Raw genomic sequence first — 23,877 nt, 5'->3', positions numbered from 1 at the left:
TATGGAGTTGAAAGGGATTTTAGAGGTCATTTCATCCAGCCCTGTCATTCAGCAGATGAAGAGACTGAGGCCTGGAGAAATTAAGTGATTTGTTCAAGGCCACACAGGTGGTTTAGTGGCAAAGCCAGAATCTGTGTCCAGTCCCTCTGATTCCAAATTAGGAGCTCTTTCTTAGACTGGCCATTCTACTTCTTTGGAAGCTTTTTGTCCTTCATGACTTCTCAGACACTTGCATTTTGACTTTTGACTTCATCACTTAGCTAGTACTGCTCTTTCCAATGTGACTTAGTCATTGTCAAATCTGATGGGCTAATCCTTTTTGATTCTGTGTTATTTGATGTTGTTGAATGACCCCTCTTCTTCAATCTTTCTCTTATTACATTACTCTCTACTTGTTCTTCTCCTACCCTTTGAACCAATCTTTAGCCTCTTTTGTTTGGTCATCGTCTTTGCCTCCATCCCTGTGGGTGGGTGTACCCAAGGACATTATGTTTTCTTGCTATACATTCCCTCTGAATAATTTCAACAGCTCCTATGGATTCAACTATCACTTTATACAGCCTTTCTTCTGAACTCCATTTTCACATCTCCAAGTGCCTATTGGAGATCTTTACCTGAACGTTGCATAGGCATCTCAAACTAAACTTGTTCAGAACAAAACACAACCCATTTCCCCACTGGTGAGTTTTTCCTGAGGCTTCCATTTTGTTGAGGGACACACACCAGAATTCATTCTTTTCCTGGACTTATTCCTTACTTCTGAATTTTAAAACCATGCTTCTGCTGCAATCTCATCCTAGAAATTCTTCAGCACCTGGGATCTCTTCTTCCTGAAATGATCTCTGTGACTTTTTAAACCTAAAATATCCTTCTGCAAGACATGCCTCCCTTTCCCATTGGTAAGTCCCTCTTGGGTCTCCAGACCCTATTATTGACTTCCAGACTTCAAAACCATGCCCCATTCTAGGATCCCTCATCCTCTTGCCTTTCAACTCCCATTTATATGTTGTCTGCCCCCATTAGAATGTCAGCAACTTGAGAGAAGGAATTGCCTTACTTTTAATTTTTATTGGCATTCTCATTGCTTAGAACAGTGTCCTTCACATATTAAGCACTTATCATATGTTTCCTCCCTCCCTTCCTTCCTTCCTTCCTTCCTTCCTTCCTTCCTTCCTTCCTTCCTTCCTTCCTTCCTTCCTTCCTTCCTTCCTTCCTTCCTTCTTTACCTTCTTCCATTATGTTTTCCCCAATACCCTCTATTTTCTTAATTTTTCCACTTCTGCCAAGGGCAACATCATCCTCCCAGTAATCCTTGAACTCTTCCTTTTCTCTGCCCTCTCACATCCAAGCAATTGCCAAGTTTTGTTGATGCCACCTCCAAAATAAAACTTTCCCCTTACAAAACACTCAAAAACCTACTCTCCCTTATATTTACTCACATAACTATCATCCCATCTCAGGCCAACTCTCAGTTGGGCTATTATGATAGTGGGAAAGAGTAGGGAATAAACATTAAGCACCTACTCTGGGTCACATGCTATGCTAAATGCTTTACAAATATTTTCTTATTTGATCTTCACAACAACACTGGGAAGTAGGTGCCATTATTATTCTCATTTTACAGTTGAGGAAACTAAGGTAGACAAAAGTTAAGTGACTTGCTCAAGGTCACATAGCTAGTAAGTATCTGAGGCTGGGTTTGAACTCTGGTCTTTCTGAGAAGGTCTAGCAATCTATCCTATCTACCCAATTGGTCTCCCTGCCCCCATTCTCTCAATTTTCTAAACCATGTTCCACAGAGCTACCAAAAATCACATCCCAAAACTTAGATTTGACCATATTGCCATCTGCTCAAAAATTCTAGTGGCTTTCATTTGCCTCCAGAATAAAATACAAATTCAGTTATTTGGCATTTAAAAAAAATCTCTTCAGAGTCTTGGCTTCAGGTGACATTCCTAGGTGAACTGTACATTGCTTTCCCTAATACACTCTATATTCTAGCCAAATTGACCTGCTTGCTGTTGTTATTTCTATACAAAATTCCCTCTCCCTTCCCTGGGCTTTTAAAATAGGCTGCCCCTATTCCTGGAATATATTATTTTCTCTCCACCTCATGGTATCCTTGACTTTTTTCAAATCTAAGTTCAAATGCCATCTTTTACAGTAAGCCTATGCATCCAGTTGGTAGCTCAATTCTGCCAGAAATTGCTTTGTAGATAATTCATATCTATTTAGTATTTTGTCCTCTATACCCAGAACCTATCACAGTTTCTGGTATGTACTAGGTACTTGATGCATGCTTGTTTAAATAAATTAAAAGATGGTGCAGGGAGGGAAGAAAGAAAAAGAATTTAAAAAGTTACATGATAACTTTATTATCTATTTAAAAGGAATAGCAAGTTGTATAGAAGAGAATTGCAGCTTCATGTGCAATCATATTTTTAAAAATTATACTGTGTTATGGAAATGCTTCTGTTGTTTCATAAACTAAAAAAAAATTGGAAAGGAAAGATGGTGGGCCATTTGTCAACATGGAAGTTGTAGAACTGGAGTTGGGTACTAGATTCCTCTACAAGCCTAGGACAGGATGTGCTGAGTTGCCTGTATTCAAGTTATGTACACACACATAAACATATATCTATATCTGTATCTATCTGTTTGTATAGGTGGCACAGTAGATAGTTTTCTGGGCTGAGAGCCAGGAAGACTCCTCTTCCTGAGTTCAAATGTGACCTCGGACACATCCTAGCTGTGTGACCGTGGTCAAGTCATTTAATCTCATTTACCATAGTTTCCTCATCTGTAAAATAAGCTGGAGAAGTAAATGGCAAACCACTGCCAAGAAAACCCCCAGAATGGGCTCACAGAGTTGGGAATGACTGAAATGACTGAACAACAACAACTAGATGTGCCTGCATCAGGAGAAAACATGACCCTGTTCTCAGGAAATGATATCATGTTCCCACATATTGCCTAAGGGCACAAATTAAAAGCTTGCAGAACTGACACCCTCTTAGGAAAAATCTCTGTGCTTGAATGTGAATTCCATAGATGAAATTTCTATTACTTTGCTGCTAAATCATTCAGTCCTCATTTTAAATTATTTTAATCGGTCTCCTCTGTAGAAGAGCTATTAGTCAGAATATATTTAGTACATTTTTGACTATCGTGGTATTTGTTAAATTATCACAGAGGTTTGGCATGCACGTTTTGGATTCGTTTTCTGAACCTCAGTGTTTCTTGGCTGCCTTTGAGGGAGTCTATCCAATTTATCCACGTATTTAACTTTTAAAAAAGTATTTAAGTTTGGGTTAAACCATTTATGTAGGTTGTATCCTCTCTGATCACATTTCTAGGCAGTGTGTTTTCTGTCCTCTATGCCTGGAACGTGCTCCTTCCTTTCCTCTGCCCCTTAGATTTCCTAGAGTCCTACAAAGTTTAGCTTAAATGCTAACTCCTACTTATATAAGGCCTTTCTTGGTGCTGGTTCCTTCCTCCTGAAATGACCTTGTATTTACTTTTGATATACTCATTATTTGTGTGTGTTGTCTCCACCAACAGAATGTAATCTTGAAGGGAGGGTCTGTTTTGTCTTTATATCCCCAATGCTTAGCACAGAGCCTGACAATTAGTAGGTGCTTAATAAATGCTTGTTAATTTATGTAAATATGTCAGTTATAGATCTAGTGGAGGAAAGGGCCTCAGAACCCACCTAGTCTAATGATCTTGCTTTACCAGTAAAGAAACCATGGAGGGTAAAATGGCTTGCCCAAGGTTGTATTGTGGAGCAGCTAGGTGGCGATATAGTACACCAAATGCTCAGCCTGAAGTGAGGAAGATTCCTTTTCTTGAGTTCAAATCTAACCTCAAACACTTAGGGTCACTTAAACCCTGTTTGCCTCAGTTTCTTCCTCTGTAAAATGAACTGGAGAAAGAAATGGCAAACCATGCCAGTACCTTTGCCAAGAAAACCCAAAAGGCATCACAAAGAGTTGGACTCGACTAACAATTAATGAAGTCTGAAGGTTGCATAGATAGAAAGCCTCAGATGTAGCATTCAAACCAAAACCCTACAACTTCAGAGCCAGTACTTTGTCCATTGGGCCACACTGCCTCCTCTACTTTGACAGAATTTTGCCAGTTTTTAATGATAAGATTCAATTCTAGCGTGAATGACTCGGCCCTTCCCACTTCTAATGCAACCAGGATGATGATTGTTTAGTTTACTTTGACTTCTGGATGAGCACTTAAATATCAGTTCTAAATGAACATTAAATATCATCAGATTTAACTTGTACATCTCTATTGAAATATCAAAGTAATGCTATACTGAACATAATTAGATAGGTTATCATGATTTGGGGGAAAACATGCGGATCATTATAATATCAAGCTTCTCTGTTTCCTGGGGTGGGAGCTAGGGAAGAGGTCGCCTACTGGATTCTATTTGATTTTTGAATATGTGAGCTCTTTCTCTCTCTCTCTCTTTCTCTTTTTTCTCTCACTTTCTCTCTCATCCTTCCCCCGTTTCTCTAATGTAGTCTTATATGTAGTCTATAAGCATTATATATTATATACATTTATGCTCCTTCTAAGTTTGACTCACATCATATTTCATTTTTGTTTTTTGTTTTTTGCTTTTTTGGAGGGGGGAAGGCAGGGCAATTGGGGTTAAGTGACTTGCCCAAGGTCACACGGCTAGTTTTGTATTAAGTGTCTGAGGCCGAATTTGAACTCAGGTCCTCCTGACTCCAGGGCCGGTGCTTTATTCACTGCACCACCTACCTGCTCCCTTTTTGTTGGTGTTTTCTGCTCTTCACATTTCTCATATTTCAGTTGAATAAGGTAAAGGCTCATCTCTGAACTCTCAAACGCCTCACTAAAACTTTTCTATGGTACTTGAAGTCATCCTTACTCTGTCACTCTATTTACTCTTTTCTTTTCCTTCATCTCTATATCTAATGTGTGCCCAAACTTGCAATTCTTCCTTCTTAACATCTCTATTTCTTCTCTTCCTTTCTACTCCAACTCTATCCTCAACCAGGTCTTCATCATTTCTTCTCTAGGCTACTGCAAATCCTCTAATTGTTCTCTCTGACTCTGGTCTCTTGTCTTCCAAACTATATTGCACACTTCTACAAGACTAATTAAAAAAAATTATACCTGCACAAGGTTATAGTGGGAAAAATACTGCCAAGAGTCAGGAAACCTGGGTTTTAGTAGTTGCTTCTAGTATTCAGCTCTGTGACCTTGGGTAAGTAATTTAACCTCCTTTTGTTTTAATTTCCTCATCTGTAAAATGAAGGGATTGGGGTAGGATGTAATTTAAAGGTCTCTTTCAGGTCTAAAATTCTACAATTCTATGATCTAGTATCATTCCTTTGATTACAAACCTTGAACGACAATTTCTGCAGGATAAATGCTAAACTCTCCATCTTGACATTTAAGACTTTCTAAAATTTTACCTCACCTTTTCTTTTCAACCTTGCAATTTCTTACAATATCCTAACCCATGGCCTCTATTAGAGTTATGCAAACCTCATCACTATTCTTCCAACATTATGTAGAGGACTGGGACTGGAGTCAGGAAGAATTTGGCCTCAGACACTAGCTATGTGACCCTGGGCAAGTCAGTCTCTGTTTGCATCATTCTCTTCAACTGTAAAATAAGGATAATAGCACCTACTCTGCAGGGTTGTAGGATCAAGGGAGAAAGATATCTGTAAAGCATTTGGCTCAGAGACTGGCACACAATAGGCGCTATATAAATGCCCACTCTCTTCTTTTTAATTCTCTCTTTCCACGTATTTTAGCAGGGTTGGCACATACTTTTCTCTTTCCTTATCCTCCTCTATCTATGCAAATACTGGCTTCAAAGCTCACATCAAGTCCCTCTCATAAAGCACCTTATTATATTTAAAAGAGCATTAATAAAATAAATTACTGATATATTAAAACCACGGTATAACAAAGTTTCATCAAGAAGGGAGGTTTTAAAACAAACTTCCTGTAGAATGGAGTAAAAACTAAATACCATATAAAGAGACAGGAAACCTGAAATCTTATATTTAAAATGGTATTCATTTCAAAGCCCTGAATTGGCCCAAACTTGCCTAATAATAATTTTTGTTGTATTTTAAGTCATTTCAGACTCTCTGTGGCCCCATGTGGGATTTTCTTGGCAAAGATACTGGAGTGGTTTGCCATTTCCCTCTCCTGTTCATTTTACAGATGAGGAAATTTAAGGTCACACAGCTAGATTTGAACTCAGGTCCTTCTGACTTCGGGATTTGTGCTCTATTTACTGCATTACCTAGGTGCCCTAATAATATCTAGCATTTACACACGTGTGTTATCTCCTTTGATCCTCTTAATAACTCTGAGAGGTAGGTTCTATTATCACTCCCATTTTACAAATAAGAACATTGAGACTGAGAAGAGCCAGGTGACTTGTTTAGTGTCATACAGCTATCTGAGGCAAGACTTTTGACTCCAAGTTCAGCACTCAATCCACCGAAGACATTAACTTCCGCCATTTCTCTGCTTTCTGTTCCCTTTCTGTAGATATGAAAACTTTCTCTTTGCTTTTTCTCTAGTTATTGAATGGCTCATTCTTTAGTTACTGCACCTTCTTCCATCCAATGCCTGGAACACCTGCCAAGTAACTCTTGCCATTCATTCAACATAAACCCTGTACCATTCTGTGAATAAGTTAAATGTTAGGGAGTGTGACCAATATATCAGATTAAACATTTTAAACCTTGCCTCCACACGGACCTATCTAGTTTATAATTTTACATACACATACACACACTATACATATACATGATAATATAGGAAATACATATTGTGTAAGTATATGTGTATACACACATACATATGTATATATACATATATGAAATCTATGGGAACCAAGAAAACTATTTTTACATATTCTGTTCAATTTAGTGTCACTGACTAAGTTAAATGATAGAAATAATAGCTCAGAACCCTGGAATTCTTCAGGATGGAATATATTAAGTATAACATGACAGGCTTTCTTCCTCTTTTAGAATAATAAAGTATGTCAAACTCTGAAATAGCCACATCTATAGTTTTCCTAATTTCAGGATTTCCAGCTAATTTTGAATGATTCAATTTTATCCATCTCATTTATGTTCATTTTAAAGTAATTTTCTTATCTGAGATCATTTCATTTCCAGATTAGTTGGCCTCAATGTCAATGTGAGTCCCATTACTATTAATTTATCTATTCATCTAGTAATGAGTTACACGTGGGCATAAAGAGAAGCATATGCCCTAGGGAAAAATTTAATTACAGTGATGATAATAATAGTATTCTGTACCTACATTCTATTTATGGTGATTTCCTTTTTTTTCAAAGTGTATTTCATATATGATTGATCTCTCTAAAGCTATTTCAACCTACTGAGTCAAAAGTGTGACCTTATTATTCTTCTTAAGCATTCTTCAGAGCCAGGCTATTTCAGTCTAATAAATATGTGAACTTAAACTTAAAAAATAAGAAAAATATATCTATGCCTGTGTTTCACAGGAATCTTTTAAAGTCTGTCCCTTGGATGAGAAATCATGCCCTGGATTTCTTTAAGAGCCATGAAAGAGACAAGAAAAATAGGATAACTATCTAGTAAAGAAGAGACGAAATAAAACCTGCTGCCTAAATCTAAGAAGTCAAAGGGGGTTTCAAAGTTTTGATCTCATTTACTGTCAAAAGAAAGTCACACTCAATAAGAAAAGTCCTTGTCAGAAGGTAATATTTGCTACTTACAATTTTCATTTTTTAGAGTTTCTATAGAAACTGTTACCACTTGAAATCATAAAAAAAATTTAGATAGTTGACAAAAGGTACCTCTTTCCTTCCTGGAGTCAGGTCAACTGTCTGAATTCTAGAAGCCAGGGCATAGCCCTCCAGAATGACATTGTTACAGACAATGTATAAGAAGGTTTTCTCTTTATAGCAGGGAAATATTTAATACCAGCAAGAAAGAATTGAAACCTATACATGACTCATCGTTGTGGATGAAGGAGTAATATTAGGCAGCATGGTTTAATGGGAAGATCACTGAACTAAGCAGGTCAAGAGACTTGGGTCATAGCGTAAGATCTACAAACTGGTTATTTGAAATTGGACAATATACTAAACCTATCTGAATCACTCTTTCTTCATTTCTAAAGTGAAAGAGTTGAACTAAGAAAGCTCTATAGTCTCCTTCCAATTCTATGATTCCAAGTTTGTTTTTTTCTAGTAGATATTTTATTTTAAAGGTAAAGTTAACCACTGTGTAGTGTATTGGTGTGGGGGAGGATTACCATACACCATATTTGACAGTCTTGACTACCTAATGAAGCATATTTGTTATAACTATCTTCCAGAGAAATGTGCAGATAAACAAATTGGCTTACCTCTACCATTCCTATTTTCCCATCATCATTCTGCCCATATTGATCCACAAAACTTTTCATTTCAGGTGACAAATCCTAAAAATGGTCAAAAGGATCAGTTATTCATTAGAAATTAATAACTACTTTATTTATATATTAATGTTCATGACATGTCACAAAAATACCTAAAATTGACAGTATTTAGTATATGCTTTATTAATTATGCTATTGGAAGTGGAAAACATTGGGCTGGTGTAGAATTGTTGCAGATTTCAAAGGTAACATGGGAAGGCAGTGTGGTATGATTGGGAGAAGACTGATCTTGGAGTCAGGAATACTTGGGTCCAAGTCCTGACACATGCTGGCTATAATATATCAAAAGTAATTCAAAAGTATAATTTGGTAAATTCACTTAACCTCAAGGTGGGAGACAACTTCCTCAACTACTAAGTTATAGATAAGTTGGATGGTGTAAGGACTTCCCCACACTGATAAAATCACAAGTTCAAATAAGCAAACAGAAAAGGTTACAGTTATGATTGCCAGTTTCAAATATGTTTCTCAGGTTTTTCTACCATCCTTAGTTTTGAGAATTCAGAAGTATTAATTTTAATATTAGCTGATGTTTTATATACCACTTTAAGTTTTACAAAGGGCTTTTCACATACTATCTTCATTTGATCTTCACAACAACCCAACTTCAAATACAATTACACCTTTTTGCAGGCATGGAATCTGACTTGAGTGATTTGTTCATGGTTACACAACCAATATTTGACAGAGATGAGAATAGAATGTCTCTACTGGTTTCAAGTCCAACATTCTTTCCACCACTACACTACCCATTCTAAATTATTCAGCACGTTTAAAAAGAAAATATATATTGGTAATGTGCTTGGAAGCAATGCATATCCAGAATTAGATTTGAAACCAGTCCTGAATCCTGAGTCTACTATTTGTTACTTGTGTAATCCTGGGTAACTCACTTAATCTCTTTGAACCTTAATCTTTTTTAGCCCTAAAATTAAAGGTTTGGACAAAATGATGTTTAAGATATCTTCTGGATTTAATCTCTATGATATTTATATTACTTGCTCTTCTATGAATACATCTGTCTTTAACTCCACTATGTAATCTTGTCAGTTTATTTATCAGACATAAAGGTATTAGTTTATTTAAAATGTTGATATCATCATTTTTTTTAAACTTGGGAGAAATTAGAAGTTAGAAAGTTAAAGAAAATCCCTCTTTAAAAGAAAGTTAGGAATGTTTGCAACAAGGAGGAAGTCATAAAGGTAGATTACTTATTTTTACATAAGAGGGCTATGCACCTGAACAAAAAATACTTAACTGCTAAGCTCATCTGAGACAGACCACAGCTGAGATCTGGGGAAACTTTTTTCAACTTGCTGATAACATTTAGCTGTCAGAGTTTTGCCTAGCAACATCAACTTTAAGAAGAATTTTCCAATGTTCATTTGTTTTCAATTTTTCTTGCTACAAAATTCCCTGTTTTATGTATGTTAATAAATATGACCATAGAGCAGGGTTGAATTTGGAGTCAGAGGCCTTGGGTTTAAATCTTGATTCTGTCACTTCCTCCATATGTGATCTTGGGCAAATGACCTGAACCTTGGTTTCCTTATCTGTAAAATGAGGGGAGTTTGAGTTGCTGATCTCTAAAGTCTCTTGCAGCTCTAAATTTAAATCTGTAATCCTATCAGCTGGTTGAGGAATAATAAAGCTAATTTGTTTGGTCATGCTTTGTTTTGGTCTTTCCATCTGCACTGTAAGTTGTGTTAGCTCTCCAGTTCTAAGATTGCACACAGTCTTCTTATATTCTGAATATAGGCTAGAAACTAAGATGCTGACTTTGTAAATATTGTTCTCTAACATGGCCCATTTAGGTGGTTAACTAGGGCCAAATAAACCTTATTTCCCTAATTGAAGCCCATTTTAAATAGGCCACCATGTACTAATATCTTACTCTGTGGCCTTGGGAAAATCAATTAGGCCTTAGTTTTTTGATAAATGAGATAAATGTGGTATGACTTACCTTTTACCCAGATTAAAGGGGAAATCAATATGTTAATATAATTTTAAAAGTTCTATATTGAGGCTAATTATTGTTATTGAGTTGGTAGTATCACAATGTCAATTTTGATTCAGTGTTTACTTTTTTTTCATTAGAAGTGAGGTAACAAAGCAATTTGAAACCAAATATATTATTTTAGTTTTATAAACTACTAATAAGAAACAATTTGTAATTATTTAAATTTACACGAAAGAAAAAAGTGTCAAAAATTAAATGAGAAAGCTCACAGAGTGGGAATACTGGCAATAAAGAACTCTTAATTTTTGATAGAATCAAATTTGCAAATTTAATTTCCCCAGAGCAGTAGATGTTAAATTAGCATTTGGGAGAACAGAATTAGGAACCAATGGTTTTTAGCAACAGATCTGTAATTAAGAATGTGAAATCAATAGACGAGGATTACAGCCAAATAAATGTTTCACAGAGTGTACAGTACAGGGCAATAATATACTGAAACTTTATAATTTATAACTGAATCATGAATTCTATTAAAACTTGTTACCTAAGTGCCAATTTTGGTATGAAATACTAAACTTAAGACATTAGCTATTATATTTGACTTTAGACCATATTTAATACAAATAAAACACATAAGAGTTCATGAGTATTATGAAAAGTCTATTTCCAGACTCAGTGACCCTTTATGTCCTAAAACAGGATTGATATAGTGCTCTAGTTTTGACATTGAGTCTTCCAGTCTTTCCGTCTTGGAAAAGGACATGAAATTTTAAAAAGTAGAATTCAATGAGGCCTCTGGTGAATGTGAGCTTCCAGATCCAGAAAAAATTTGTTTAGATCTCAAATCTCCAATAATGTTTCTTCATAATCCAGAAAAAAGCCCAGGGTTCAGGATATCTGGCAACTTCAGATGATTCCTTGACAGTACTCAAGTTTATTATTGTGGGATGGGTTGCTTCAGTAGAATATTCCAGAAACATTGCCATGATAAAGGGGGAAAATAAGCACTAACAATTTTCAAAATATAACATAATATACAGGAACAACCTATAAACTGATATAAATGTTATAGTGGGAGGAAAGCAAGAATAATCTGCAAGTATTTCTTTTATAGTACTTGGTGAATATTTGAATTTCCAGGAGGCAAAATGAGCTTTAAAACATTACGCTTGTTTCTAGAAAATCTGGTTTCTTTGCAAAAACTGCAGATTTATTTATATGCATATTTAAGGACATCATTTTTTGCATAATTAACTCAAATATTCTCATTCTTAGATGCTATAGAAAAACTGAATTTTAACAACTGGTTAATTTTAAGTATATTTTTTTAAATGAGGAAGAGAACAATTTTCATTACTGTCGAGATAAATGCCAAAGATACACTGAGTTGCAAGGGAAGCATTATGACGGATTTATTCACATGATTATTTATCAGTTTTTTTCCTCTTTTTTTTTGGCAGGATGATAAAGACATAAAAGAGAAAAAAAACATTTTCTTTTTCAAGTTTTGAGTAATGTTATATCTGGATAACGTAGTCTTTATAGTATGATTTGGTTTCCAACACAATTGACCAATGACTTCCAAAGTTTTATAGTGAAGACCTCCAAAAGACTGATGTAAAGTAATATATGTCATATGTAGATTTATGTCATAAATTTGCAGTTAGGAAGTAGGGATTAGAGATAAAAAACCATGTTGAAATTGGAAAGAGTAATTCATATACAAATGCAAATTAATTATTTCAAATAGGTTTTCCTACTGAAATGAGTCTTATATACATTCCAATATATTAGTGAAATGTATAACCTGTTTTTTCTTTACATAACTACCTTCTCTATATTTAAGAATGTTTCTTAACATGGGAGGGCCACATTACAGTTGGCTTCTGGTTGTGTGCCCCTCCCTCCTTGAAGTGTTGTCTAGGTAACAAAAATAATTCCTCATTTGTTTAATAACTTATTTTAAGCATGAGCATTCACTGGTGATTTTCTAAATGTTATTATTGATATCAACAATCATAATGCCACTTTCTGATTCTTAAAAGCATATCATTTCTCACACTTTTAACTTCGGTATTATTCTCTTACAAAGAGATATGAAGACCTTTTCAAACTAAATGTTTTATTCACTCTTGGGCTGTTATTGCTCAGTTTTTCTTCCTGGAGATGGTCGAGGACAATGTCCCTTCTCCTCCCCCTCTCCCTCATTCTTTCTCCTTTGAACACAAGAAACACTACCTACTGCCACATAGAAAACCTGCAGATCTATTTCCTGACCACCAAGGGGCAGAAGTTTCTGCCCCCTCCACTTTCCACCAAGAAAGCAGAGTTAAAGATAAGCTCAACCAGCTAACACCCTGTTACAGGTACTGATGTGCAAAAGGATCAGAGACCAGCCGCTCTTCCCCTTGAGGCTTTTATATCACAAGTCGAAACTACATGATTTTAAAGCACCTTCATTTCAGCTAGTAGCTTTTTACCGTCTACGAAGTGACTTATTCCTTTTAAAGGTATTTGGAAAACACCCTGTTTTCAAGTAGCGAAGAAACCTTTAGATGTAAAATTAGTCGAAAAATAAGTTACTGGCACTCGTCTTTCACGAGAACGTGCAGATGCAGTTTTTTCCCCTCACAGTGGCGAAAGTATTTATTTATTTATTTTTAAAAGAAATGTGACGGACTTTTAAATAGAGGAAGGGAAAAAACCCTACACAACAAAAACAACCCCCAGACCTTAAAGAGCAGAACCTACCAATCCAGCCTTCTTCCGCGCCTGCTGCAGCTCCTGGATCAAGTTCTGTAGCTCCTTACCTTCCAGGTAACCACTTCCTGCAAACAACAAAGATATTTCACTGGTACTCCTGAGTTTTTCCTCCAACTCTCCGGTTAATTTTGTGTATGTGAGTGCTGGAAGGGAGGTGGGGTGGGATGCGCGGGCGGGTGCTGGTCAGAAAGAACATTTTCAGTCTCTACACTTACAAGCAACGGAGACATAATTACAGTTCTTAAAGGTAGTTAAGGATAAGCAGAGTATTTCTCAGACTTAAGGCTGAAGGTTTTTAAACTTTAATCCATACAAGGGGGGCAAAATAGATTGAGTCTCTGAGTGCAACCAGAGCTCGCAGAGAGCATAGCAACCTACTCCCCAAGATGAAGGATCTCTCCAGAGCAGGTTTCTCCCCCAGCCCCCGAACCCCCACCCCCAGCAAAGATCTTGTAAAGGCAAAAGTTTTGCGATTACATTAAGAACAAAACCCAAAACGACCATATCCATACACCCCTCAGACAACAACAGCATAAACTTTTGGGCTGTTTGTACAGCCAGTAGTGGGGGTGATGAAGTTAGAGAAAAGACAACCGCAAATCAGGGGCTGGGGGAGCAAGTTGAGACAGTAAAAAACTAACAAAAAGATAGTCACCATCAACGTCGAAATGGAGCCAGATCTCGAAAAACTGTGAGGCTGTGATCAGAGATGCTTGCAGGTGGGTCTCTGCCATTGTATCAGTGATCTCTGTGTGTGCCAGTGTGTATGTGTATGTGTATGCGTGTGGTAAACCAGTATGTATGAGAGACAGATTGTGTGTGTGTGTGTGTGTATTTGTGTGGGTGTGTGAGTGAAAGAGCAAGTGGCTATAAGAGAATTGGATCCTGAAACTGCCCGGCGCTGTCCACGGTGCTGCTCAAGTCGTTCTGTCGGTGATCCAGATTCTCTCCAGCACTCTCAGCTCACAGCTCTCTGAATTTATCAGGACAGCCTCAAGCCCAGCCACGCCTCCTCTTGCTTTCCATCCATCCCTCTCCCCTCATGTCCCCGCCTCTTGTTCCCTCCTGTCTCTCCCCTCCCCTACAGTTTGCTTCCTTTTCTTCACATAGAAGCAAAGCTGCGTGCTTGGTGTGGCAGGAATCATTAGGTGGTGGGAGACCCTGCCTGAAGGTGAGGCTCAGAGAACTTGAGTTTTCTTCTTCTTGAGTTTCCTCTGCCAAAAAAAACATGGCTAAAAGTCACTAATGCATACATAATAAAATTACTTGATAAATGTACTCACATTTTTTACTTAAAAAAAGGAAGTTGGTCAGGAGTTTTGCTGTTGTGGTGGTGATTATTTGGTCTAGAAAAGTGATTTCAATAGCTTAGAGAACTTCTCCAGCATTTATCACAGTGTCTGGTGCGTTGTAGGTGCTCAATAAATGTTTATTGACTAACTGGAAACTCCATCTTGAACTTATTCTTTAGAGACTTGTTTATGTCACCAAGCGCTTAAATGACTAACCCACAATTACACAGCTAGCATGTCGAAGATGTTAGACTTGAATCCAGGTCTTCCTTATTTGAAGACTTATACTCTACCCACTATTCCACTGGTCAAGAATATTAGAAAAATATAAATCACAACTCTTCACTAATATTAAAATAATGATAGTAATAAGAATTATTATTAAGACCCATTCGCATTTCAAGTGGAAAAGGTGAAGTGGTCAAAAGAAATAATTAAATAATGACTATGCACTGTTAGGAATGGCTCACTCTTCACTAGAACTTTTTAAGATTTACATAATCCTCTCAAAAAACACTATTTAGTAGGTAATTCAAGTATTATTACACTTCATTTGACAAGTGGGGGAATAGACTCAACGGAGGTCAATAACTTGTTCAGAGTAACATAACTAATTTGAATGAAGATTGCAAACCCACCTCCACTGATTCCAGCTCTAGAGCTATTCTCCACCACATCATACTACCTATCTTTGTCTTCACATTACAGAGTGAAGGAGTAATTTGGAAATCAGTTCATTTGACAGAGGTAGTTAATGGCCCTTTCTTTTTGTCTGAACTATTGATCTTCTCTTTGTGGAACAGATCATTGAACTCTAGGTCAAGAACACTTGAATTCAAGAATTGCTCCAGATACTTGCCATTACTGTGATTCAGGGCAAATAGCTTAACTTTTTAAAGACTCACTTCTTCATCTGTAAAATGGGAATAGTAATGTCTGTAGGCCTTACTTCACAGGGTTGTTATGAGGATCAAAGGGGATAATGTATATAAACCTTATGAATCATAAAGGCAATATCAATGTCAGCTATTATTAGTAGTAGTACTCTTTGCAGAGCTTCCTGTGATTTCTTATAGGGTTTGTATAGGTCATGCTTTCTTCATTAGGGGCTAATTCCTCAGCTTGATATGCTTTATAAGATCTTTCACAATCGAGTATGAGTTTTCTTCCAAATTAATGAATGAAAAAACATTGTGATAAGTTTGAATGATACAAAACAAAAACAAAAGTCTCTGCCCTTAAAGAACTAACAAGAAAGCATATAAAGGGAAACTGGTAAGGGGGTTGGGTATCGTTTGGAAGTGGCATGGTGCCTTTGTTCTGGGTAAAATAAAGTGAAAATTTATCATTTATCAGAACCAGAGGTCTAGGGGCTAAGTTCAGTTTGCAGTAGGAAGGGGAGAAGGAGAATGTCCAGTATGCAGATGGTATGGTTTGGAAATGGCTAAGAAGTGTCATGAGGCTTCTGCAACATCACTTCATACTACACCCCTTGACTTTTCTAGCTCCAGACAAACTATTTCAGGTCTACTTCAACCTGTCTACACTTTTATTGTGCTGTTTCTTATACTTATAATATTCTTCTTTTCTAGTCTTCATATATTGACATTCTGTCCATCTTTCAAGAACAAGTTTAAGTATTATGAGTATAAAAACAAAAGTCACCTTCTACATGAAGCTTTTCCTAACATCTTCAAGTCCCCAGTTTTTTTCTTAATCAGAATTATCACAGTGCATAGTATGGGCTTCTGTTATTTTACTAAAATTCCACTTTATATCATATTTATTGATGTATTAATCTTAATTCTTTTAGTAAATTGCAAGTTCCTTGAAGGTGAGAACTATGTCACATTTTTCTATCTTCCTCAGTGCCAAAATAGTGCATTGAACATAGTAGGTAAATGATTATTTCATTAACAGGTATTTGGTTATTGAAGATAATAGTGGAGTTAGAGTTGGAAAACTCTGTTAATAAGGCAGTAGCCCAAGGAAAATTTGAGGAACCTTTAAGTTACCAATAAGTGAAAGAAAAATTCCCACACAAACAAATGCTTAGAAAGCAAATTGTTATTTTTAAAAATTATAAATGAAATAGTCACTTCTATGATATTTGTTGCTAGTGACCCCTTTCAAATAGGAGACCAATTAGTTATTTCTCTTTATTACATTTTGAGACCATCTCTAATTACAATGAGGCAAGGTATGACACAGATACAAATGAAGTGTCAAATCTTGTCAATATTGATTTGATATTAAGTCACTAAGCCCTATTACTTTTCTGGAGTAAAAGCAGTAGGATACATCAATTTCTGTTTCTGGGAAATATGAGTAAACCCAATTGATAATACTGAGTTTTTAAAAATGTATTAGGCCCCCTTTAACTTGGCTATATTGCAATGGCTTTCTAACTCCAGACTTTTTCCCTCAATTCAAGGCTACACATAGAATTGTCAGAATAATGTTCTTTTTTTTTTTTTTTTAAAGCAATCGGGGTTAAGTAACTTGCTCAAAGTTACACGACCAGTTATTTCTGGGTGTGGTGCTGAGTATCTGAGCCTGGATTTGATCCAGGTCATCCCGACACTGGAGCCAGTGCTCTTACTTGCTGAGCCACCTGGCCGCCCCTAAGCAATTGGGGTTAAGTAACTTGCTCAAGGTTACACGGCCAGGAGTTTCTGGGTGGGTGCTAAGTGTCTGAGCCCGGGATTCAATCTCCAGGTCTTCTCAACACTGGAGCTGGTGCTCTTACTCGCTGTGCTACCTGGCTGCCCCCAGAATGATGTTCTTAAATCAACAATATGATTATGTCACTACACTGTTTAAAACCTTGAGTTGTTCTCTAGTATCTCCTAAAAGAAGCTAAAGTCTTTAGCTTGGAATTCAAGAGCCTTCTTTACTTGTCCCATATCTCAATGACTTTCATTCATTCACATATAAATTATATATATGCATACACACATATCCTAAAGTCTCACCAAACTAAACTGTTCTTTTTTTTGAGCATACTCCATGCATCTTCCCACTTTTATTCCTTTTGCTTGTACTAACAATAAATCTTATCACTCCTCATCATCACTTGTGAAATCTTAAATGCCACCTTGAAGAAGCTTTCCCTGCTTTTTCCAGTTTTTATGACCTCTCCCTTCTTGGAACTATTTTCTCCCTCCTTTACATTTGATAATTTAATCATAATCTTTCCATGACTTGTAGAACTTTTGTGTGCCTCTTTCATGGCAACTGTTATATTCTAACATATAATAGTTTTTTGTGTATTTGTTTATCCTCAGTATTAGACTGGAGCTCCTTTAGAACAAGTGGTATGTATTATTCATTGGTTAATCCCTTATAGTACCAAACACAATTCCTTGAAATTATAATGCACAATAATTATTTGATGAATGAATGACTGAAAATGAGAAAACCAATTTGCATGAATGTAAAAACTTAAAAATCTTGCTACTTGCTTTATTATACCACGTCCCAAATTCTATGAAGATTAATAATTTCTGATTTGGAAGGAATTATTGCTCATTTTCTTGACACTTGCATAGCCACAGTGATTGAGGTCAGGTTTAAACTGATATTTTAAAAGATTTGTTACATAATTGCCATGGGCACTGCTTTCCATGGTGCAGCTTAAAACCCTTCTACAACTTCTCATCCTGTGCTATTTTTGTCCATGTATTTTCACAAATTATCCACAAAGGAACCATAGAAGAGTTTGAAATGGTTTGTGGGCCTCCAAGTTGAGATCTTCATCCAAAAGACAGTTGGAGGTGTAGATTAGAATTCAGGAGAAGGATATAGGCTAGATATGCAGCTAGGTGAGTCATTTGCATAGAAATGATAATTGAATCCATGAGACCTTATGACTGATGTGAGTGTATATAAAGCAGGGCCCTCTTTTAGAGGGCTGAAGAGAGAGTGCTCTGAGGTATATTCACACATGGGAGTACCACATGGATGATGAGTCTATAACACAGACTGAGAATAATTGGTTTGCCAGGAAGGAAGAAAACACTTTCTATGTCAAAAGTGTCGCAAAAACCAAGGAGGAGAGAGTATATAGGAGAGGTGGTTGACAGTGTAAAATATTGCAATGAAGAGAGAATTAACAGATGAAAAGATAATTGAATTTAGCAATATTGAGATCATTGGTGATCTTAGAATACTTTCAATCAAGTGTCTGTGTATGTGTGTGTGTGCATGCACACAATTAGAAGCCTAGTTTCAAGAGATTTGAAATGTGAGTGGTATAAAGTGGAAGCAAGTAGTATAAAAAGTTTTTTTCTCTCTATAAGTTTGGCTTTGAAAAGGAGATGAAGGATGATAGTTCAAGAGCATGGTAGAATCAAGTTTTTCTTTTTTTAAATAATAGAGGCAGGGCAGGTATGTGGTGCAGTAGATAGAGCACTGGTTCTGGAGTCAGGAGGACCAGAGATCAAATCCAACCTCAGACACGACACTTGCTAGCTGTGTGACCCTGGGCAAGTCACTTAACCTTGATTGTCTCACAAAAAATTAATAAAGCAATAGAGGGATGTAAGTATATTTGTAGCAGTCAAGGAAGAATCAGTGGATAAAGATTAATCAAAAATTAATGAGAGAGAAGGGATGATTGAGGCAGTAAGTTCCTAAAGGCAATGACATCAAGCAAATACATAGGGGAGTGGGTGTTGTCAAGCAGATGGGAGAGGTAAGGCTGATATGGAAAAGCATGAAAGAGTAGGTAGGTAGAAGCCTAAGAAGATAACTCTTGCCTAGGAAACCTATTACTTTGAATCACAAGGCACGTACGTGAAGGAATGAGTTTGCTAACTATAGGTCATCAAATTTTCATACCCTTCTCAGTCAAAAAGGTATATTTGGATGGGGCTTGGGCCTGTGATTTCATTGGTAAAGGGAGACCCCAGGTGAGGAAACTCCTTTGACCAATACAAATTGGCAACTTCTTTGTGGTTCTTAGAAAGTTGCCTAGAGCCCTGAAAAGTTAAGTGATCTGCCCAGAGTCACACAGTCAATATATGTTAAAGGCAGGACTTTAACCATGGTCTTGGCTTTTAGACTGGCTCTGTACCATACTTCACTGCCTTTCATGAGGTCTGTATTGTAGAGGCCCTTGGCTTGGTCTAGTGGTCAGGGAAAGAGTCAGAGGCAAGGGAGAGAGATTAGATGAGAAAAGACCTTAATCTGAAGCCTGGCTTATTATAAAGGACAAAGTGACAACTGATTTACTTACTTTCAAAACATCAGATTAGGCATATATACCCTGAGGACAACCCCAAAGTTAAATTAATAAGTAAGGGTGCCTAGTGCTGCTCTAGGCCAAATGACTGGGCAGAGAGGGTCAGGGAGGGTAGGATAAATAGTCAAATAATAGCTAGAATAGGTAGTGTTTATATGACCCTTTCAGGTTTGTAAAGTGCTTTACATATATTTTCTCATTGATCCTTACAACAGCCTTGTGAAATAGAGTCTATTGTAGACCCATTGTACAGGTGAGAAAACTTATGCTGACAGAGGTTAAATAACTACCCAGTTATTAAAGTCAAGTGTCTGAGGCAGGATTTGAATTTAGGTCTTCCTGACTCCAAGTCCAATACTCTGTACCACCTAGCTGCCTACTGATTTGTTCTTCCTTGTGAAACAACACTTGCATTGCCCTTCTATCATCCCTTGCTCCCTTGCTCTTGTTGCATCATAACGTTTCCATTTCCAGTCCTATGTTTACTTGACCATATATTTTACTAATGATACAAGTCAGTTTTGGTAACGTGGCCCATCCATACTTCCATCCACCATGCATCTTCCCCTTGATCTTTGGGTCACTGAAAATTCAGATTCTGTTGAGATCATGGTATTCCATGCTTTGTAGCTACATAGCATTAACAAGAGACTATCATTGCAAAAAAAAGATAGGCTCCTGTAGTAGCAATAAGCATGGGATAACTTAAAAAAACATGTCATTTACCAGATTTGGAAAATGTTGCAGAGATTACACTTAAAATAATATTGCTATTGAGTCAAGTAATTTGGAGGTATAATCCACTTCAGCCAGCTGGGTGGCTTAGTGGTTAAAAAGCTGGCTTTGTTATCAGGAGGACATTGACATTGGTTAGTCATGTAAGGATGCATAAATCACTTAATTGTGCTGATTCTGTTTCCTCATCAGCAAAATGGTGATAATACCAGTGCTAGCTAACCCACAGATTTGTTGTGAAGCTCATAGGAGGCATATAAAGCACTTTGTAAACTTTAGCTCTGTATAAATGTTAACTACCGTGGTTCAAAGATCACAGACTTAGAGCAAGAAGGGATCCCAGGGGCAATATAGTCTAAACCCTTCATTTTACTGATAAGGAAATTGAGGCACAGAGAAGTTAAGTGACTTTTCCAAGGACATAGAATTAAGATTTGAACCCAAACCCTCTGACTCCAAAACCTCCACTTTCCCCCCCTCTGTACCACAGTGCCTCTGCTGATGGTCCTTCCTAAAATGTTGATGTATATAGTCCATATTATGTACAGTAGTAGCACTTGTATAGACCCGATCCCCTTTCAGTATCTCTCTGGGTTGGTTTCCTCATCTAAACTAAATTTATATTTTAGCAGCTTAAGAGTTCCCAGAAGGGGCAGTCACTTCTATAACTAACTCTCAGTGTTCTGTTGGTAATCTTGGTGGGGGTGGCTACCTACACGCTGTAGATTCTGAGGACCCCCTAATGTCCTTTTTCTTGGACAAATCAGCCAAGAACTCCATTAACTCTTAGAAAATAAGCTTTTATTGATATCTTTTGTTTTTTTCCATAGCTTACATCCTCCCCTCCCTAACCCCTTGTGTCTTTCCACTTTACCCTCCCAAACAGCCATTCCATATAACAATTTATATCTTTGGATTGGCTCTGAAGGGTTTCCATCTCTCAGTCCACTATTCAGTCTAGAGTAGGTAGCACTACCGGGAAAGGTAATGCCTGTCCTTCTCCAGTTCATTCCTCTAAGAAGCCTGTGGTATGGGAGGCTTTGTGGTATCTTCCTAGACCAGATTGGAGGCCTCTTCTGAGATCAACTCTGCTCTGAGATCAGTTTTTTTGAGCTATCCTGACTTCTCAGCTCTGAGACCTTGCTTAAGTTACCACACTGTTCCAAATCAGGGTGTCTTCAGTGACATGCCTCAACTCTGTTTTATGATGATAAACCAAGACCAATACTCCTTCCAGCTAAACCATAACTAGGCAAAATGCATTTCTCCTCCATAGTCACCAAACAATTCTAGGGATGTTAGTTATAATTAAGTTAGATGTTGGGAAACAAGACTTTTTGGCTATCTCTACCCTGAGTATCTTTTCTCTGTGAGGCTAATTTTTCAGTGTTTTCATACAACTGTTCTTGTTTCTGCCCCCTTTCAATGAGCATAATTGTCCACATATGAAAGGGATATCTCCTTGTATCACCAAAGAAGGTTATTGTTATTTGGTTCTTTCTCACTGATGCAAAAGAGGGTTCATTTTGTCAGTGAGTATATAAACCAAGTCATTTTGTGGTAGTTCTCTGACATCATTCAAAATTGATAATGAATACTTTTGGTTAATGGCAAAAGTGCTAGGTCTTTAGGAGACCAAAAGAGAATTATCCAGTTCAGAAGGTTAGAAAATAGTGCTAAGGAAGTCAAGGTTGTGGGTTCTGTGTCTGTGCAGGCTCATTAGCTTCTGCCAGAAAATAACTTCATGATTACCAATGACATCCCATATAGCAGTCACTTATTTCACAAATAGGTGCCTTTGGCCATCAGAAAGTCTAAGCAAAAGATTATAAAGTCATTAACCTTACTGAAAAAAAAAACAATTGACCCAGTAATTTCATCTTCATACATTTAGGATATTACATGTTCCATTTAAGATGAATGCCAAAAAAGAATAAGGGATCAAATGATTATAGAATAAAAGCATAGATTTAAAACTGAAAGAAACTTTAGTGACTCTTTTCTAATCTCCTCATTTTACAGATGAGCAAATTGAGATTAAATGATTTGTCCAAGGTTAGTCAGGTAGTCAGTCTCATAGGTCGGATTTGAACACAGTTCTCCTGAATGTAGCCAGAAGACTACTATGCTACAAAGCTAATAATTTCTAGCCTACTACAGTTCTGGGACAAATGTGAGTAACACATCAATGAAGAAAATGAAGACCTCTGGGTTGTATAAACTGCTGAAGAAAAAAATGTGAATTTCTATAATTTCCAATAACTTTTTTTTTGATAAAATGGACTATTATAGACAATCCCAGTAACAATAATAATAACAATAATAGTGATGACAATAATGATAAGTGTCATTTGCATAGAACTTTATCTAAAACAGTCTTGTGGGATAGGTGCTACAGGCATCTTATTTTCATTTTCAGATGAGCAAATAGTCTCAGGGAGGTTGAAAGATCTTTTGGTAACTGTCAGAGGCAAGACCTGACTCCAGGTCTAGCATTTTTATCTACTATACAATCCTACTTTTACTGAATAAAATTTTAACCTTATGTATTTTAGAATTGTTGAAATGCAGTATAATGTTTGATTTTTAAAAATGGTTTTCTTAAAAGTGATACTGGTGTGTTTCTGCCCTCTGGTTAATTTCTTTAGAGTGACATTTCAGATAAATTCCTCTACTAATAAGTTGATTCTGGGTCATTCTTAGAACATATCTTATTTTATGAAACCAGTAAAAATGTGAGTATTTTGAACATACTATGAAGATATATCCATTTGTATATGTCGTGGCATTAGGAAAAATATTCTCTCTTTCTTACCCTATTAAAAAGTATTTTTGGGGCAGCTAGGTGGCGCAGTGAATAAAGTACCGACCCTGGAGTCAGGAGTACCTGAGTTCAAATCTGAACTCAGACACTTAACACTTACTAGTCATGTGACCTTGGGCAAGTCACTTAACCCCAATTGCCCTCAAAAAAGCAAAAAAAAAAAAACCCACCCAAAAATAAACAAAAAAGAAAAGGATTTTGTTGGGAAGAGGGTCTAGATTGGTAGTTAACCGAGCACTAGTCTTAAACTTAAATGATCTGAATCAATATCTTGGATTTTCCACTGAGCATGTGACTCTGGTCAAGTTACTTTGACCTTCTATATTTGTTTCCTTACCTATAAAATAGGAATGCAAATATTTTTACGACTTTCTTTTTATAGAACTGTTCTAAAATAGTAACATACAAATATTATTTAAAATTTTATAGCAGTCCTATAGTATGTACTAACCATTCACATTTACCACCTATAGGCAAGTATTCAGATATAAAATAGAGCTAGGCAGATAGAGATAGCAGGAGAATGAGTGAATGAGAAAGATTTTTCCATAAGATTGGCATT

At 36.7% G+C, this 23,877-nt stretch overlaps 2 protein-coding genes across 2 annotated transcripts in view; both read right to left on the bottom strand.

The window, feature by feature from the left end:
* Positions 1-14,183, bottom strand: part of CALB1 (calbindin 1) — a 40,159-nt gene extending 25,976 nt beyond the window's left edge. The window contains exons 1-3 of the mRNA XM_069086680.1: positions 13,875-14,183; positions 13,208-13,284; positions 8,425-8,499 (exon numbers count right to left, since the gene is read on the bottom strand). Coding sequence (XP_068942781.1) covers positions 8,425-8,499; positions 13,208-13,284; positions 13,875-13,953 — 231 coding nt within the window. The 5' untranslated portion in view covers positions 13,954-14,183. The remainder of the gene's footprint in view (positions 1-8,424; positions 8,500-13,207; positions 13,285-13,874) is intronic.
* Positions 1-23,877, bottom strand: part of NBN (nibrin) — a 267,933-nt gene that overhangs the window by 151,377 nt on the left and 92,679 nt on the right. The gene's annotated exons all lie outside the window — the stretch shown is intronic.

This window comes from Petaurus breviceps, unplaced genomic scaffold (assembly GCF_028583685.1).
Source record: "Petaurus breviceps papuanus isolate PSGF00001 unplaced genomic scaffold, PetGlider_PUasm1.0 179, whole genome shotgun sequence".
In the NCBI taxonomy this organism is placed as follows: domain Eukaryota; kingdom Metazoa; phylum Chordata; class Mammalia; order Diprotodontia; family Petauridae; genus Petaurus; species Petaurus breviceps.
Note: the sequence above shows the minus strand (reverse complement) of the source record. Positions and strands in the feature narration are given on the sequence as shown.